The sequence below is a fragment of the Panthera tigris genome, chromosome A2 (genome assembly GCF_018350195.1).
Source record: "Panthera tigris isolate Pti1 chromosome A2, P.tigris_Pti1_mat1.1, whole genome shotgun sequence".
Taxonomy (NCBI): Eukaryota; Metazoa; Chordata; class Mammalia; order Carnivora; family Felidae; genus Panthera; species Panthera tigris.
In genome coordinates this window covers 82,147,337-82,165,400 of record NC_056661.1, presented here as the reverse complement: position 1 = coordinate 82,165,400, position 18,064 = coordinate 82,147,337, and the positions used below count along the sequence as shown (strand labels likewise).

The window sequence follows — 18,064 nt, the reverse complement described above, 5'->3', positions numbered from 1 at the left end:
CTGAGGCTTGCAGAAGTAAGTAATTTGTTTGTGGTCACATATTCCAGAATTCACAAAGCCAAGATGCTTTGACTCCATTTACCCAACACATCTTTGTAGGACACATACCATATGCTTGGCGTGGGAATAGAGAGACCCTGGGTGGTCCAGTTGGTTAAAGCGTCCGACTCTCCGTTTCGGCTCAGGTCATGATCTCACAGTTTGTGAATTCAAGCCCCGCGTTGGGCTCTGCACTGACAGTGCAGAATCTGCTTGGGATTCTCTGTCTCCCTCTCTTTGCCCCTCCCCACCTCCCTCTCTCTCTCTCTCTCTCTCCCTCTCTCAAAATAAATAAATAAATAACTTAAAAAATAATAATAATAAACCCTGGGAATGCAAGTCATCAGCAAAACTCACAAGATTCATACTTTTGTGGACACAAGTCTTTCTCCAGCATCCTTGCTCTTAATCATTTCACCATGGTGCCTGTATATATTATATCATAGCCACCTTGTGAGCATTTGATACACCCCACTTCATAGAGATTCTGAGGCACCCTGGAGAAATTAACATGCTTATGGTCGTGTAGTCCTGTCACCTTGCACAGCTATTGCCATTATCCCATACTACCTCTACCATATAAACAAACATTGGCTGAAATTAAAGTAAACTTTCATATTACAAATAGTATTTGTTTATAGGTTTCTTGGCCAGAAGTTCGCCATTCCAGAGGCTAAATGTTCCATAAAGCAGAGACACCATAGGGTTAATCTGTATTGACATGCTTTGGGAATCCCATTAAATTCCTTCTTTGTTTGGGAGTCAGTTTAGTTAGTGACATAAAAGAGACTGCTATTCCTTTGGCAAAAAACAAAATGACAACAAGAACCTATTTGTTTACTACCATCTCCCTGAATGGCACTGAACGCTATGTCATCTTAAATAATAGATTTTTAAAAGCAGGCTTTTGAAACTGAAAATCACATCTGTGAAAAATGTCATAGCTGCGCATGGTTTCCTAAATCACTGTCCAGGATGAATTTGCTTTTCAATTCTCAGGAAGACACACATATAATCTGTTTCCTCCTGTGTTCATGTTTCTGTATCTCCTCAAGTGTTCAGTAAATCACTGATTGCCATTTCAAACAAATTAAAAACTTTTATTTATGAAATAGTGGAGAGAATATTTGGGAAACTTATTGGAAAGAAAAGCAAAATCAATTTTTGGGGGTGCAGCAACTCCAGCTTTCACATCCTCAACTCGGCACATTCCCACCAGTCACAAAATGTGGTCTGTGCTTACTCTCTCTAATTTGTATTACAAAATAGTAGAGATATTGATTTTGTTTCATATTCTTTTTTCTTGTGCCACACAAGATTCCAGTGCAATCCCCAGACAGAAAATAATATGTTTTAAACAAAACTGTATGCAGCTCACAGTCACAATATCCAAAACTATATTTATAATAAAACCTCTCAAAAATGTTTTCTAGGGGCGCCTGGGTGGCTCAGTCGGTTAAGCGTCCGACTTCGGCTGAGGTCATGATCTCATGGTTTGTGGGTTCGAGCCCTGTGTCAGGCTCTGTGCTGATAGCTCAGAGCCTGGAGCTTGCTTTGGATTCTGTGTCTCCCTTTCGCTCTGACCCTCCCCTATTCATGCTCTGTCTCTCTCTGTCTCAAAAATAAATAAACGTTAAAAAAATTAAAAAAAAATGTTTTCTAAACATATGAAAGATAATATGATGGCAAACTCACACATTCACATGATCAATAAGATATTTTAAAATATTATTTAAGAAACAACCATTATAGAGGTCATTGACAATAACTTTGTATGTAAATTACCAAGTATAAAGAGGAAAAATAGTAGTACTATGAAAAAATGGATCCTTGAATGAAAAAGCTCCTACTGTTCAGTATCAATTAGATGTATCCAATCAGTCCCTGTAACCTTCTTTTTGGAAATATGATATAAAGGAGAAAGTCTTCTGGAAAATGATGTCACCATCCTGAGGATTTCATTGTCTATGATATAAAATGTAATCAATTTATATACTTTTAAGAACTAACACTTAGAGGCGCATGGCTGGCTCAGCTGGTGGAGCATGTGACTCTTCATATTGGCTCAGGATCATGAGTTTGAGCCCCACATTGGGTGTAAAGATTACTTAAAAAAAAATAACTAACATTTATTTTTAAAATTATGTAAAATGTAGTCAGTAATCTCTGTGATTATTGTCTCTGAACCTGTATGACACCTGCTATTGAAACTTTAACATCCAAACACATTTTGAACTGTCCAATAGACAATAAAATATTTACCTGGACCTTGTTTAAACCTTGTTCAAAAGATTATGCTTCATGCAGTCAAATATCATTCACTTCAATCTCTGATTATTCTTCTGATACAGTATTCCTCAGGTGAAAATACATTTTGACTATGTAAAGTTAAAGTTATGATTCAGTTAAAGGCTATGATTCAGAATTGGCTTTGTAAGAGGAATTTTTACTTATTTTTTAAAAAAATTTTTGATGTTTATTTACTTATTTTGAGTGAAAGAGAGGGAGAAGGAATGAGTGGGGGAGGGGCAGAGAGAAAGTGAGAGAGAGAATACCAAGCAGGCTCTGAGCTCAGGGCAGAGTCCCACTTGGGGCTCAGTCCCACAAACCATGAGATCATGACTAGAGCCAAAACCAAGAATCACATGCTTAATTGACTGAGCCACCGAGGCACTCCTGTAGGAGGTTTTTTTTTTTTAAATTCAGTGTTTTGTAACTGTTTTAAGTCTGTTGATATTTTTAGAGAAAATGCAACAAAGGAGTATGTTTGATAATAGAAGTTTTTTATTCCACTAATAAAATTTCAGTTAGTGAAACATCATCTAACATCTGTGCAGTATTGAAAACATTATTTTAGAGGCACCTGGGTGGGTCAGTCAGTTGAGCTTCTGGGTCTTGATTTTGGCTGAGATCATGATCTGACAATGGTGAGAACAAGCACTGCGTCAGGCTCTGTGCTGATTGTGGAGCCTGTGTGAGATTCTCTCTTTTCCTCTGCCCCTTCTGCACTTGTGCTGTCTTGAGCATACTCTCTCTTGTGCTCTTTATAAAAAAGAAGAAAGAAACAGAGAAAGAAAGAAAGAAAGAAAGAAAGAAAGAAAGAAAGAAAGAAGAGAGAGAAAGAAAGAAAAGAGAAAGAAAGAAGAAAGAAAGAAAGAAAATAAAGGAGAGAGAGAGAAAGAAAAAGAAAGGAGAGAGAAAGAAAGAAAGGAGAGAAAGAAAGAAAGAAAGACAGAGAGAGAAAGAAAACATTTTGATCTAGGTGGCAATATAAAAGTAGGACACAGGAGTGGAAAAGGAAACAGAAAGAAGATGAATAGAAGGAGGATATGTCTTACAGACACTTTCAGATTGGACCACCCTTAAGGACCCACTTAATGTATAATAAGAAACTGATAAGGGCTTATAGTCTGGGAAAATACAATGAAAGAATGGAATGGACGACAGAGTGTGGCATGATCTATATGAAAACACTCCACCCATTTGATAGCAGTTTTGTTAACCTAATTCTTTAGTATAGCTTCCAATACCTAATATTTATATGTAGATTATATAAATCAGGAATTTTAAGACTTTAGGGAAAATATTCAGGTTGATTTCTGAGGTATTTAGGATTATTTGATAGTTATCTAGTTGCGTTTGAGGGATAGACAAGCCTAGGGTCTTCTTACTATGGCACCAGCTTAGTTCCCCCTGGAAAAATATTCATATTTGAATGGAGAACATTTGACTTGAAAGTGATCTGAATGGAAAATTCAAGTTTATAAGGAAAAAAATGTTTTCAGTGATATTATCTGTGCCTCCTCAGTCACAAGTTCTCTCTTTCATCTCTAGGCACCTGCAATTTAATATAATACCTACTAAGTACAAGGCATTCAACACAAAGGTTCTGAGGTCATGATTACTATCCTCAAACAGGAGATAAATGTCTCCACTTCCAAACTATTGGCAAAGGCTCTGAGAAAAAAAGATCTTTGACTATTCTCCAAGGGAGTGAGATAAAGCAATTCAGTGTAAAAAGCAAAATGTTAGGTTTAGTATGCCTCTGGTTTCAGAGCATAAGAAACTTGGATTCGGGGGGACATCTATGTTGCTCAGTCAGTTAAGCATCTGACTCTTGATTTCAGCTCAGATCACAATCTCACAATTTGTGAGATTGATCCCCACATGGGGCTTGGCGCTTATAGTGTAGAGCCTGCTTGGAATTCTCTCTCTCCCTGTCTCTCTGCCCCTCCCCTGCTCAAACTCACTCTTTCTCTCAAAAATAAATAGGGGCACCTGGGTGGCTCAGTCAGTTAAGCACCCAACTTTGGCTCAGGTTATGATCTCATGGCTTGTGAGTTCGAGCCCTGCATCGGGCTCTTGCTCACAGCTCAGAGCCTGGAGCCTGCTTCAGATTCTGTGTCTCCCTCTCTCTCGGACCCTCCTTCACTTGCTCTCTCTCTCTCTCTCTCTCTCTCAAAATTAAATAAACATTTAAAAATTTTTAATAAATAAATAAATAAACTTAAAGAAAAAGGAACTTGGACTTGGGAATCAGATATATCTGGGTTTAATGCTACCTCTTTTGGTTTCACATACTAGCTTCATAACCTTGGGCAAGTTGCTTACCTTCTCTGAACTTTTGTTTCTCTGCCTATAAAAATGGAGTTAAAAATCTGTAGCCAAAAAGGCTCATTAGCATTAAATGAGGTAATGAGTATGAAAGTTCTAGTACAGTCCCTGACCAAGTAGACAATCAGGAAATGTTACACGATAATAACTTTGCAAGGTGTATGCACCATAACGTCAGTGGCTTTTGCTGTCGAGGTGAAGCATTTTCTGTGTGAGAAGAATGTTTCCCCAGGAAGATAAGATGTTATTATTTAACCTGCTGCTTTTGTCAGTTTGTCAAAGGTTAAACTTACAAAAAAAATACAGAAATCTCTAATTCATTATAAGTCAGCCTATCACATCTTCAAGACCATTCTGTTACAAATTTAAACTAGAATTACGGAGTTGAATGAAATTCCACTTCTGGCTTGTTCCACTCCTCCAGATAGATTTATTATATAGTTTAACATCAGGGAAAAGTTTGGGTAAACCATTTATTAAGGTTTTTATCCAGATTTTTTTAATATGGCATTGATTGAACTTGAGTAGCTACTGACTTGCATTCACTTAATCTCTCAATTTTCATGATCATTACATTAACTATATCCATAAAAATACATACAGTAGTAGGATATTATGATTCAACACTCCTAGAAAATATTTGTTCCATTCCCCAGCTAGGGGAAAAAAAAGTTCTTTACAAATGCAGCATATATGTGTGTATGTGTCTCTGTTAAAGAAACTAGTATCAGAATATAAGATTATATAAGATTAGCCTCTTACCGTCTTGTCATTTGTGTTCCACACAATTTGATAGACACAGAAAACTGATGTCCTGTTTGAATCTACTTTAGCAGTGGAAGTAAAAGGAAATCATATCCTCAAACTTGAGGAAACGTGGTATGTAGATTGTGAAAAGTCCCTCAGTGATCCCATTTAGTACACTGTTTCCCGTCCAATGTTTAATCCTATCTTCAAAGGTAATTGTTGAGGTTAAAAATATATAATTTAAGGGAAGTAGAAAAGCCACTTGTTCTGTTGTCTCCCAAATGCATTAAAAATATCCCCTTTGTAAGGCATCTTGAAGAAGCACGCAAATTACAAGGCTGGGGAGAGTCAGTATTGAAAAACACTGCACTGTATCTTCATGTGATATTTAAGACTGCTACCCACATTTCTTTCAGAATCACTTCAGACGATCAGCTAAAAATGCCGTTAACTATAAGAGACTCCATCTGCCAAAATGTATTAAAGTGATATACCATTAATGCTAGTTCAACCTCGAAGAAATCATCCTGTAATGAAATGCTTTGCAGAAACTCAGGAAAGCTAGGAAACTCACAGTTTTCTACAAAATTAGCCAGTATTTGAGACCGATGGTGGTGTGATATAAAAATGGTAATTTGACTTCCTGTAATGGCTTAGTAATGGCTCCTTAATACTTCACCATAGACGTGTTTGCTTTCGTGAATTTGTCTTACACACTTAGAAATAAATGACTTTTATCCATAATGGAGGAAGGATTTCGAAGAAGCAAATGTGTGGAAAAAGAAGGGAAATTTATTTTCCTTGCCCACTTCCCAATATTTCTCCCTAACACATAAACACACAAACATGAGCAAACCTTACACATTATGCATGCGCGTGCGTACACACACACACACACACACACACACACTGAATTGAAGGCGTCTCTATAAGAATATTTTTTAAAGTGAATTTGTCTTTTTCAAAATGGGAGCAGCAAACACTGAACTCAGTCCGTTATCATATTTGGGGTAATCATAATATCCTTCCATGTGTGTCTTTAGTTCAGAGGAAAAGACTAGATGGTATTGACATGACTATAAATGAGGACCAGAATGAGATAAAAGTGTCTACAATACTTTAGTTGCTTCTGACACTCTATAATAAAGCACCGTCAGACTTTACAAAGGTCAAACTGGGAGAAAACAGAAGCTAGCACACTCTCCTGATGATTTATAATTTGACCAAATTCACAGCCTTTATCTGATCAAATTATTAGAGCTCTGCTTAGAGGCATCAATCATGGTGGAGTTCCTAAATGTGAAGAAAGTGAGGGAGAGTATTTTCTCTTTACTACACATGAAAGTCAGAAATAAAAGGGAATCTTCTTCAAGAACAGAGACCTGATGACCCAAGGATCTTAATGTCTCAGTTTTCAAATCAGACGATGGCTCTGTACATAGACAGGATGTTTGTCCAAAAAACCACTATATGCAGAAACACCTTGGACTTGCTTCCCCACTGCCCAGCTTGCCTCCTCCTTTTCTTCCTCCCTGCCTTGAAATTATCTTCATGAGATAGACACCTGGACTCTAGAAGTTTGCTATTAAGTAAACTGCTTGGGAGAATTTTCTGACCTTTGCTTTAAGTGGAGATTTGTTCATCTGGTTATCTAGCTAACACTTATGGCTCTGACACAATGAGAAACATGGTTAAATTTCAATGAAGAGAGAGAAAATATATGTGAAGCTATTATTTGATTTTCATCGTTATCACCTGACTTTCTTACAGTTGTGTTCAAATATTCCTATTATCCAGCTTTAATTTCTATTTCTAAAGGATTTTTTACTTTTCTCTTTCACGTTACATTTTTTGGCCCTTTGACTCTTCCTTGTATAAACCTCAAACTTTCCACACCTGTGACTTTGTTCATTCTTTTTCTGAAGCCCTCACAAATGTCACATCCTTGATAATCCATCCATTGGTAGATGAGATCACTTGAGACAGCTGTACCCAGTCAAGATTTTAGCTCCAAAGAGCAGTTTTGAGCTTTTCAGGGGTTCTCAAATTTTAGTATGCATAAAAATCACCTGGAGCGCTTGCCAATAAGATTCTGATTTGGTAGTTCTATGAAGACGCAGAATAGGTATTGTTAATCACCAGGTGATTCCAATGCAGGTGATTGTAGGACCTCTTTAAGAAACATTGCTCTAAAAACGTCTCTGTTTTTAAAATTTCTGACAGAAGACTTCCCAGAAAACTTTCTTTTTTCAAAACAAAAATGTCATTAAAATGACCATTAATTACCAGAAATTCCATTCCAGAAATGTTAGAATACAGACATTTTTATCCTCTACCTTCCTAGCTGGGTTGGAAGTATTTAGACGGAAGACAGCTAAATATGGGTTAATGCAATTGCTATTAATCACTTTTTGAGAAAATGTAGGCATCCCAAGAACATGCTGTAATTTTCATCACTTTTATACTGCCTCTGCCAGCTTGGTAGTTAAGGAGTAACAAAACAACTATTTATGAAAAGGGCAGGTTTAGGATGAAAATAATTATTTTGCAAAAGTGAGGAAACAGTATCAGAGCCTGCGAACTGTGCTCTTCCAACTGGAGAATCCTGTATTTGTAATAAATTCCTTTTGCTCTGGATGAGTTCTGCATTTTCAATGAGGTTAACTTGGCAACATTCTAGTTGATTTTAATAAAAATAGCTGCTTTGAGGACAGGGAGCTGAGGTTGCCAAATTTACAGCTGCCTTGCACAATTACTCTTACACCTCCTTCAGGGCTACTTAGAACCAGTAAGCAAATTAAGTGTATCGATTGCAATTTTGTTGGACTAACACCCCCACCTTTTTTTTAAGGAATAAACTTGATTCCTTTCAGTATGTGTCTGTTCAGAGTGATCTCTTTTCTTTTCAGCCATAACACAAAGACAACATCATGGCTGGATCCACGACTTGCGAAAAAGGCTAAACCTCCAGAAGAGTGCAAAGAAAATGGTAGGTTATTAAGTTTTTATGATGTTTCGGCGTTGCACTTTGAGAATGTTTGTGTTTCTTAAAGGAGGGTCTCATCTAAAGAAGCAATAATCTAGTGGAACCAATTTTAAAGATGTAATATTTAATGCTCAGATAGGAGAGAGAATTGACGCGGCATTTCAACAGTGCCATGTGGTTTTCCTTTTTCTCTCTGAGGAGACTGTGCCGGATATCACATCTCTGTCATCTCTGTTGGTTCTCTTTGACTCCTGGCCTGACTTTCCACCACCTTCTAAGGACTTTTTGTTTGCAGTATGTCTCTCTGAGGACTCTGATCTTTTCACTGGAATCAAACATGATGTATAGAGAAACACTATTGTGGAACTATAAATGATATGGATTTTTGTGTTCAGAGGCTAGTTATTCTGCTAGTTATTACGATCTATACATACACATGGCTACTTTCTTTTAATCAAACATTTAAATAAAATAGCCAATTGCATGAATGTCCTGGGTTATCCTTAGTATTTTCTAGTTTGCAATGTAATAATATTAACTTGCTTAGAAATTGACTGTTCTCATGTATGTGAAGAATGCTTTTAAACAATCTTGAGGATTACATGAGTGTAACCCTTGTTTTGAAATTAGTAAATTATTTAGATGAAGTCTGTTCTAGATAATACTTATAATTTTTAAAGATATCGAGTTTAATGCTAAAAGAACACTTCAAGTTTAGCTAAAATGATAAATAGCATACTCTCCTGATGATTTATTATTTGACCACAATCAAGCCTTTATCTCATCAAGCTATCAGAGCCCTGTTCAGATGCATCTATCATTGAGGAGTTCTTAAAGGTGGAGAAAGTGATGAGGAGAATTTAAACTTTCAAAAAAGTTTTTAAAAAGTCCACCTTTTAAAAATTCTCTAATTCTAAAAGTCCTTTCCTTTTAATGTTAATTCTGGCACTCTCAGGTAATATTATGCTGGCATTGTTCATTTCTAATTATACACTGAGTTAAATTAAAAATTACAGTATACAATTTGTGTGTACATATTTTGATGCATAAATATCCAGTTTTTAATCACTGTCTATGTTATATTTTATAGTCATAGCTATATCTGTGTGCCTTCTGTGTGATAGTGCCACTGCAGGTGGTTGAATCACATAAAATTATTATGTGCCCTGGATTTTCGAGCACCATTAGGTTGTATATTTCATTGACACCAGTAAGGCATGTGCTGCAAATTGTGATAGGTTATAAATTAAAATGGCCTGATCTGTTATATATGGAAGTTACTATTTACTTTTGCCACAGATGTAAAGCCTTAGTATGTCCTAACTAAAATGAGTTTAACAATTTGCACTTCTATGACATATTGAACTTCTCAGCTCTCTCGTTCCTTTGAGTTATTCTTTTCATTAGAAAAAGCTATTAAAATGAAATTTAAAACTTCTGGGAGAGATGTAGACATAAAGACATTGCATAATTATAGTATTCCAGTGTTACCAGTTTTTCCCACATCTGTACTTGTCTGCCTTCTCAGGATGGTAGATACCTAAAATATGATGCCAGCGTCTATAAAGTACATATCTTTGAAAACCAAGCCCTAGAATACAGTCTTGTTGTTCACAATGACTTATAACTGGTCAATTACTATTTGTTTTCATTCTCTACAAGATGAATAATTTCTGGTTTTATTCCATATATTATTGGAATGGTTTACAATGGTAATTAACATCTACTTAGTTAGAATACTGTATTTTCCAGACACATATTTTAAGTTTTCTTGCCAAGAAAAGTGCTTTTAGGTAATACTGTTACTTCTGTTTTCTTTTTCTTTCTTTTTTTTTAAACATGGGTTAAAATTGCATGTTTCAATGTTGGATGTTAATGCATTTTTGTTGCGCTCACCACTGAAGTCAGGCTTCTTACATGTATCACGGTTCCACTCAGACCAAACAAAGTCATTTTCTGAATGGTGAAATGTGTGTAAAATGTGTCTAAAAAATTATAGAGGCTCAAGATGCTAATATCTTTCTCCAGCAAAGATTTATCCTTCTTATGCCAGTGAGATAGAGTAGAGGCTGATTCCTTAATCCAGTCTGGAGTCGGGCCAGTAGGAGGTTGGGTTGAGTTTTGGTAAGACTCAATTTATCTCTGGTTTGTTCCTGTTCTTAGGATGTTTGCCCAGGGTTTTCAACAAACAGCCTATTGCAGGTCAGCAAGCATTTTCTGTAAAGGGTCAGGTAGCCTGTATTTTAGGCTTTGCAGGTCATCCAGTCTGGTAACTACTCATTGTGCAAAAAGGCAAAATCAATATATAAATAAAGGGCATGGATGTATTCTGATAAAGCTTTTCTCGTGAACAGAGAATTTGAGTTTCCTATAGTTTCAGAATTTGAGTTTCAAAATTCGTTTCTCTTGTTGTTTTGTTTTGCAGCCATTTAAAAGTATATAAATTGTTCCTCATTTATGGAGCATACAGAAAATAAGGGCAGACTGAATCTGATCCACAAGACAAACCCAGACCTAGTGTGTTCGTGTGGGGCTTTCCTCTTGGCAGATCTTAAATTCCAATTTTTTAAATATTTTTTAATGTTTATTTATTTTGAGAGAGAGAGAGACTGAGCATGAGCGGAGGAGGGGCAGAGAGAGAGGGAGACAGAATCTGAAGCAGCTCCAGACTCCTAGCTGTCAGCACAGAGCCCGATGTGGGGCTTAAACCCACCAGCTGTGAGATCATGACCTGAGCCAAAGTCGGACATTCAACTGACTGTGCCACCCAGATGCCCCTTGAATTCCAGTATTTTAAAAATAATGTTTTTCAGGTATCTGGGTAGCTCAGTTGGGCGCCTGGGTAGCTCAAGTGTCAACTCTTGATTTTGGCTCAGGTCATGATCTCATGCCTTGAGTTTGAGCTCTGTGTTGGGCCCTCCCTCTCTCAATTATTATCAATTATTTATTTATCAATAAATAAACTTAAAAAAAGTAAAAATAAAAATATTTTTTCTCCTTAGTATTGCAAGACTGCCAAAAATCTGTGGTGCATTTCAGGAGTTTTTGCTTAGCTTTTTGCCCCTAGACCTTGAAGCATCTTAATCTGACAGATGTTATCATGGGATAATGGGTTGTGTGTTTAAAATCTCTCGAGAATATATTTTGTCACTCCAGTCCCTCAGGACTCCTCCATGTTCTGCTCGTTTCCCTAACCTCCAGCCTTGGCCTTCTAGCTAGACCAAGTCTAGAGCATTCCCACAGCCCAGAATCAAAATCAGCTGCAAAATCTTCCCTCGCCTCTCCACTTTTCACCTCTTTGGAATCTTAGACCTGTTGTTTCTCTTTAAAATGTTTAGTTTTTGCATTTTGTATAGATTTTCTATGTGTTCTCATGAGTTATAAGCTTCTCACTCCATCTACCTAGAAGCAAGTTTTAGTGCAGTAATTTTTAAAGTGAACATTTCACACCTTACTGGGTTGCATACCATAAATTCTTTATTATTATTATTATAATTAACATTTTACTCTCTCAAAATTAAATCCCATGATGTTGTATATGCATGCATACTTTTAGAAATGTACATATGTACATGTGGATGTAGATAGGGACCTGTACACGTTGGCATTTTTAGGTTTGTTTACATCAGTGTGTAAAGTTAATTCCCTGGTCAACTATTAAAAGAAGAAGCTGAGTGAAAGATGGAAGGGAGGTATCAACTGATTTAAATTGTTCTTGGGCTAACGAAAAAACTAGGAAATGTTTTCTTATTGTTATCAAGGGGGAAAGGGAAACATAGGTTGCTCTGTACAATCACTTACTGTATTGACACCAAAGCAATTGTTTTGATTATTATTTGAAGGATAATGCTGCTACTGAATAATGCTGCTACTGAACATGAAAGCATACTGTCTTTCACAATACAGTTGAAAATAATGAAGTCACTCCATTCTGTGCATTTGTCATCACTCTGCATTTTTAGAGTTTTAGCACCAGTCTACATAGCAGAAAAAAGTCTCCACCTACTGCTGGATACTAATATTAGTATTTGGGAGGGTGCTGTTTAACAAGCCAATATAGTCTTTTACAAAACCACAGAAACAGCAGTTAACTCTTAAATAATTTGGATGCAAGATCAGTGAACTGTGTACATAAAACATCATCATATTTGTCCTTGGCCATCAGAATTAGTACCAAGGGGTTTCTCCTGAGACATTTCCAATCACAGACATCCCAGTGGTGACACATCCCCCATGAATCACTGAACTAGGGGAAATATCAAAAGTGATTCAAACCTTATAGGGCTATTCTTTTCTTAAAGCTGAAATGTAATTAAACTATCACATTCAGGAGAGGAAATCATGTGAAATTTGGTGTCTAGGAAGGCTGTATTCCAAACACAAATCTGTGGGTTCTTGGGCAACATGCTTAATTTCTGAGAGCCTAGGCTTTTTTACCTGTAAAATGGGAAGGATATCTGTTTCATGCTGATTTAGTTACACATATAAGAGGGACAGTGTTTATGGAACCACAGGCTCCCAGTAACTGCTCCTTTCTTTTCCTTCTGGTGTGTTCTGAGCCAATGAATTAGCCTCATAGAAGACAAGGGGAAGAATTCAGAATAGTTGGTCTACCTTAAGAGCCTTCAGGTACTCTAGTGTCCTGGAGAGATGGAAATAGACAACCCATGTAAGCTAAAATTATCCACCTACCTAATTCCAGCCTAATATCAATAGATTGGAGCTTGTCCCTCTCCATTCTGTTAGAATGGCTTTAAATGCTCCCACAGTTGTAATCACAGCTGTACAAACTGGGTGGCTTAGTTCTTATATTCTATGTCTATAAATTATAAAGGAGTTTTGTCATGTTACTATAAAACAAAAATCACATAATCTTCACCTGGTTACCTACATGAGAACTGCATTTCCATCGGCATTAAGTAAAGTTTTGAGATATTAATCTATCTTTAAAAAAATGGTGTCCAAAATGCTCATGAATGAAGACAGCATAAGCTATGTGTTGTAATATTTATTAAGTGAATTTTTTATTCAGGAGAAGGAGGTTGCCTCCTAAAATAATAGAAAACATTAAGTTGTTTTAGGTCATTTCTTTTTTTTTCTTTTTCAAGTTTTTTATTTAAATTCCAGTTAACATACAGTGTAATATTAGTTCCGGGTGTAAAATTTAGTGATTCATCAGTTACATACAACACCCAATATTCATCACAAGTGACCTCCTTAATACCCATTATCCACTTAACCCATCCTCCTGCCCACCTCCCCTCCAGAAACCCTTAGTTCATTCTCTATAGTTAAGAGTCTGTCTTCTGGTTTGCCTCTCTCTTTTTTTCCTCCTATGTTCATCTGTTTTGTTTCTTAAATACCACATGTGAGTGAAATCATATGGTATTTGTCTTTCTCTGAGTGACTTATTTCATTTGGCATAATACTCTAGTGCTATCCATGTCATTGCAAATGGCAAGATTTCACTTTTTATGACTGAATAATATTCCATTATATATAATAAATTTATATATATTCATATTATATATATATATATGTATACACACACACACACACACACACACACACACCAGTTCTTTATCCATTCTTCAGTCAATGGACATTTGGGCTCTTTCCATAATTTGGCTATTGTTGATAATACTGCTATAAACATCGGGGTGTATGTGTCCCTTCCATTTGGTATTTTTGAATCCTTTGAGTAACTACCTAGTAGTGCAATTGCTGTATTGTAGGGTAGTTCTATTTTTAACTTTTTGTGGAACCTCCATACTGTTTTCCAGAGTGGCTACACCAGTCTGCATTCCTACCAACAATGTAAGAGGGTTCCCCTTTCTCTGCATCCTCTCCAACATCTGTTGTTTCCTGTGTTGTTAATTTTAGCCATTCTGGAAGGTGTGAGGTGATATCTGGTTGTAATTTTGATTCATATTTCCCTGATGATAAGTGATGTTGAGCATGTTTTCACATGTCTGTTAGCCATCTGTATGTAGTTTTAGGTCATTTCTTAAGTGAATTTCTTAACTGTCACATAGATTAGAAACTCATACTTTTATTTGCATAGTTCACATTCTGTTCTAGAGTGCATAGTTTATTTCTTTTTTAAATAGTGGCTTTGGCCTGTTGTCTCATTGAATTTGTATTGATAATTAGTAATCTTAATTTCGCAAGAATAAATAGGACCAAATCATTTTCATCTTTGAATATTTGTTTTCCTAATCTGATAAACCTGCCAAGATTACGTTTATAAAGCACCTTGAAATTTTTCCACTAGGAAAAGTTCAGAAAAACAGACTCCAAATATATTAACTATCCAGATACAAAAACTTAAAATTGAAAAGTCATTTATATGTTAAACTCCTATCTTTAAATATTATGAGCAAACTAATTTCAATGTTACTTGTTTTTATACTGATATTTAGGGTGCTTTGTAAAAAAAAAATTGAGGAAATTTCAAATATCTTAATACAAGTAGTTCTTATTTTGCTAACTGATAATTATTCATATTAGTCATGATATTTTATAGCAGCACTTTGAGGTATGCTTCATCCAATGACATAGTACCCTTTCCAGTATAAGAAATCCAACACTTTAGGAATATAAATCTTTTGCGGAGGAAATAATAAAATCAAGCCAAAATAAGTCATATCAGTTGGATATTCCACTGCTTCACGCCGATACCAAATTCTGCCATTTATGGCTGACATCTGTTCTAATTGATCCTACTCTACTCTGATTGGTTAGTGTCCAGACCATAAAAGTTGTTAAATATTTTGACTATCATTTTTGCACTAATTATTTATGTATTTCTCCCTTCTCCCTTCAATCTTTATCATGGCTATAAAGTAGTACCTATGGAAGGATTATAAAATTCTGTCCTCTGTTCTTGATTGCTCAAGTCACTTTTATGTTTAGGAATGAGTTATGCCTTATCTTTAGTGCTTAAAGCATACAAGTTTGAAAATAATATTGACATCATCAAATCTGCTTGTTCTGTACAGTAGCAAAATAATTTCAAAATATTTTTTTTATTTTTTATTTATTTTTTATTTTTTTTCTTTAACATTTATTTATTATTGAGAGACAGAGAGACACAGAGCATGAGCACGGGAGGGGTAGAGAGAGAGGAAGACACAGAATCTGAAGTAGGCTGCAGGCTCTGAGCTGCCAGCACAGAGTGAGATCATGACCTGAGCCAAAGTCGGCCGCCCAACCAACTGAGCCACCCAGGCGCCCCTCAAAATATTGTAAATACAACTTTTCAAAATCTTTTTATTTTGAAATATTTGTAAATTCACAGGAAGTTACAAAGGAATGTACAGGGAGGTCCTAAACACCCCTAACAAGGATGCCCAATGTTAACATTTTATATAAATATAATACTTTATCAAAATCAGGAAGTTGACATTGGTACAATCCACAGAACTTATTCAGATTTCACCAATTATGCAAATACTTGTGTGTGTGTATGTGTGTGTATTTTCACGCACTTATATCACATGTGTAGTTACATGTGACTATGGCCATAATCAAGATTCAGAACTCTTCCAAGCCACAAGACTCCCTCATGCTATCACTTTATATCCATACCCATTCCCTCCCACTGCACAATCTCTAACCCTTAACAACCACTAATCTTTTCTCCATGTCAACTTCTTTGTTATTTCAAAAATGTTATATAGGGGCACTTCGTTGGCTCAGTTAAGCATCTGACTCTTGGTTTAGGCTCAGGTCATGATCTCATGGTTCGTGAGTTCGAGCCCTGCATTGGGCTCTGTGCTGACAGAGCTGAGCCTGCTTGAGATTCTATCTCTCCTTCTATCTCTGCCCTTCCCTGCTTGTTCTCTCTCTCTCTCTCTCTCTCAATATAATTCAATAAACTTTTTAAAAATGTTATATAAATAGAATCATACATTGTGTAAAGTTTTGAGATTGACTTTTTCCGCTCCATTTAATTACATTTAAACCCATTCAAGTATGTGGTCAATAGTTTGCTACTTTTTATTTACCAATGTTTGTTTAAGCATATACCCATTGAGGGACATTTGGGTTGATTCCAGTTCTTGGTTAATATGAACAGAGCTGCTACAAACATTTGTACACAGGTTTTTGCATGAACTGAGGTCTCTTCTCTGGGAAAAATCTCAAGAATGCAGTTGTTAGGTTTTTTGGAAAGAATATTTTTAGTTTTAGAATAAACAGCCAAACTATTTTCTAGAGTGGCTATACCCTTTAACTTCTCATGAGCAATGAACCGGTTTTCTCTATATCCTTGCCAGCATTTGGTGTTAGGACTAATTTTTATTTTGGTCATTTTGATAGATATGTAATGATATTTCATTTTGGTTTTAATTTGTATTTCCCTAATGGCTAATGATATTGAACATATTTTCATGTGATTATTTGTCATTGGTGTATCCTTTTTGGTGGCATGTGTGATAATGTCTTTTTCCCAATTTTTAATTAGATTATTTTTCAAATTCAGTTTTGAGAGTTATTTACACATAGTAAAAGTAATAATTATGTCCCTTTATCAGAAGTTGTTTACAAACATTATCTCCCCATCAATAATTTTTGTTTGATTATTTGTTTGTTTAAAGAGAGAGAACACATGCAAGTGGGAGGGGGGAGGAGGAGGAAGAGGAGAGAAAGAGAGAGAGAGAGAGAGAGAGGGAGAGAGAGAGAGAGAAAGAGAGAGAATGCCAGGCAGGCTCCACACTCAGCATGGAGCCCGACGTGGGGCTGGATCCCACAACCCTGGAATCATGACCTGAGCCAAATTCAAGTGAACCACCCAGGTACTCCTCTTAGTCAATATTTTTTTTTTATCCCCTTAACAGGGTCTTTTGCAGAGAAAATGTTTTTAATTTTGATGAATACAAATTTATCGATTTTTATTGATTTACCTAATTTATCAGCTTTTCCTTTTGTGAAACATGCTTTCAGTATCAAGTCTAAACTCTTCACCAAGCTCTAGATGCTAAAGATTTTCTCATGTTTTCTCCTAAACTGTATACTTCAACATTTTACCTTTAAGTCTGTGATCTATTTTGAAATAATTTTTGTGTAAGGTGTAAGGGCTGGGTTGAGGTTTCTAAATTATTATTGTTATTATTATTATTATTATTGTCTATGGATATCCACTTACTCTAACACCATTTGGTGAAAAGGCTATCTTTCCTCCACTGAATTGTGTGTGCAAGTTTTCAATAAATCCTTTGGGTTCCATTGATCTGTCAAGACAGAACCATCATGACTTGAATACTGTACTGATACTAAGCCTTAATATTAAGTAGATTGATATTCCCTACCTAATTTTAAAATATTTATATATAAATTTATATATAAGCATTACAATTTATATATATATAAGTATTATATATATAAATAGAAGCTTTCACTAATGAGGAAGTTATATAACAATTCTAAATTCATATGCATTTGGTAACATACCTTCAACTTATATATGAAGAAAAAAAATTACAAATCTGAAAAGTAAATTTGAAAGCTTTACTAAGTGTATTACTTCATGTACCTCTCTTATTACTCAATATATTAAACAGAAAAAATAAGAAGAAAGATTTGAATAACAGAAATCATAATCTTGAATCAAAAGCCTCATATAAACACTGCATTTAGATAGAAAATACACTTCTCAAGAACACAGAATACTTTACA

The 18,064-nt window shown here is 35.7% G+C and overlaps 1 protein-coding gene across 1 annotated transcript in view; it reads left to right on the top strand.

The window, feature by feature from the left end:
• Window positions 1–18,064, top strand: part of MAGI2 (membrane associated guanylate kinase, WW and PDZ domain containing 2) — a 1,321,708-nt gene that overhangs the window by 854,954 nt on the left and 448,690 nt on the right. The window contains exon 6 of the mRNA XM_042965265.1: window positions 8,310–8,389. Within this exon, the coding sequence (XP_042821199.1) occupies window positions 8,310–8,389 (80 nt within the window). The remainder of the gene's footprint in view (window positions 1–8,309; window positions 8,390–18,064) is intronic.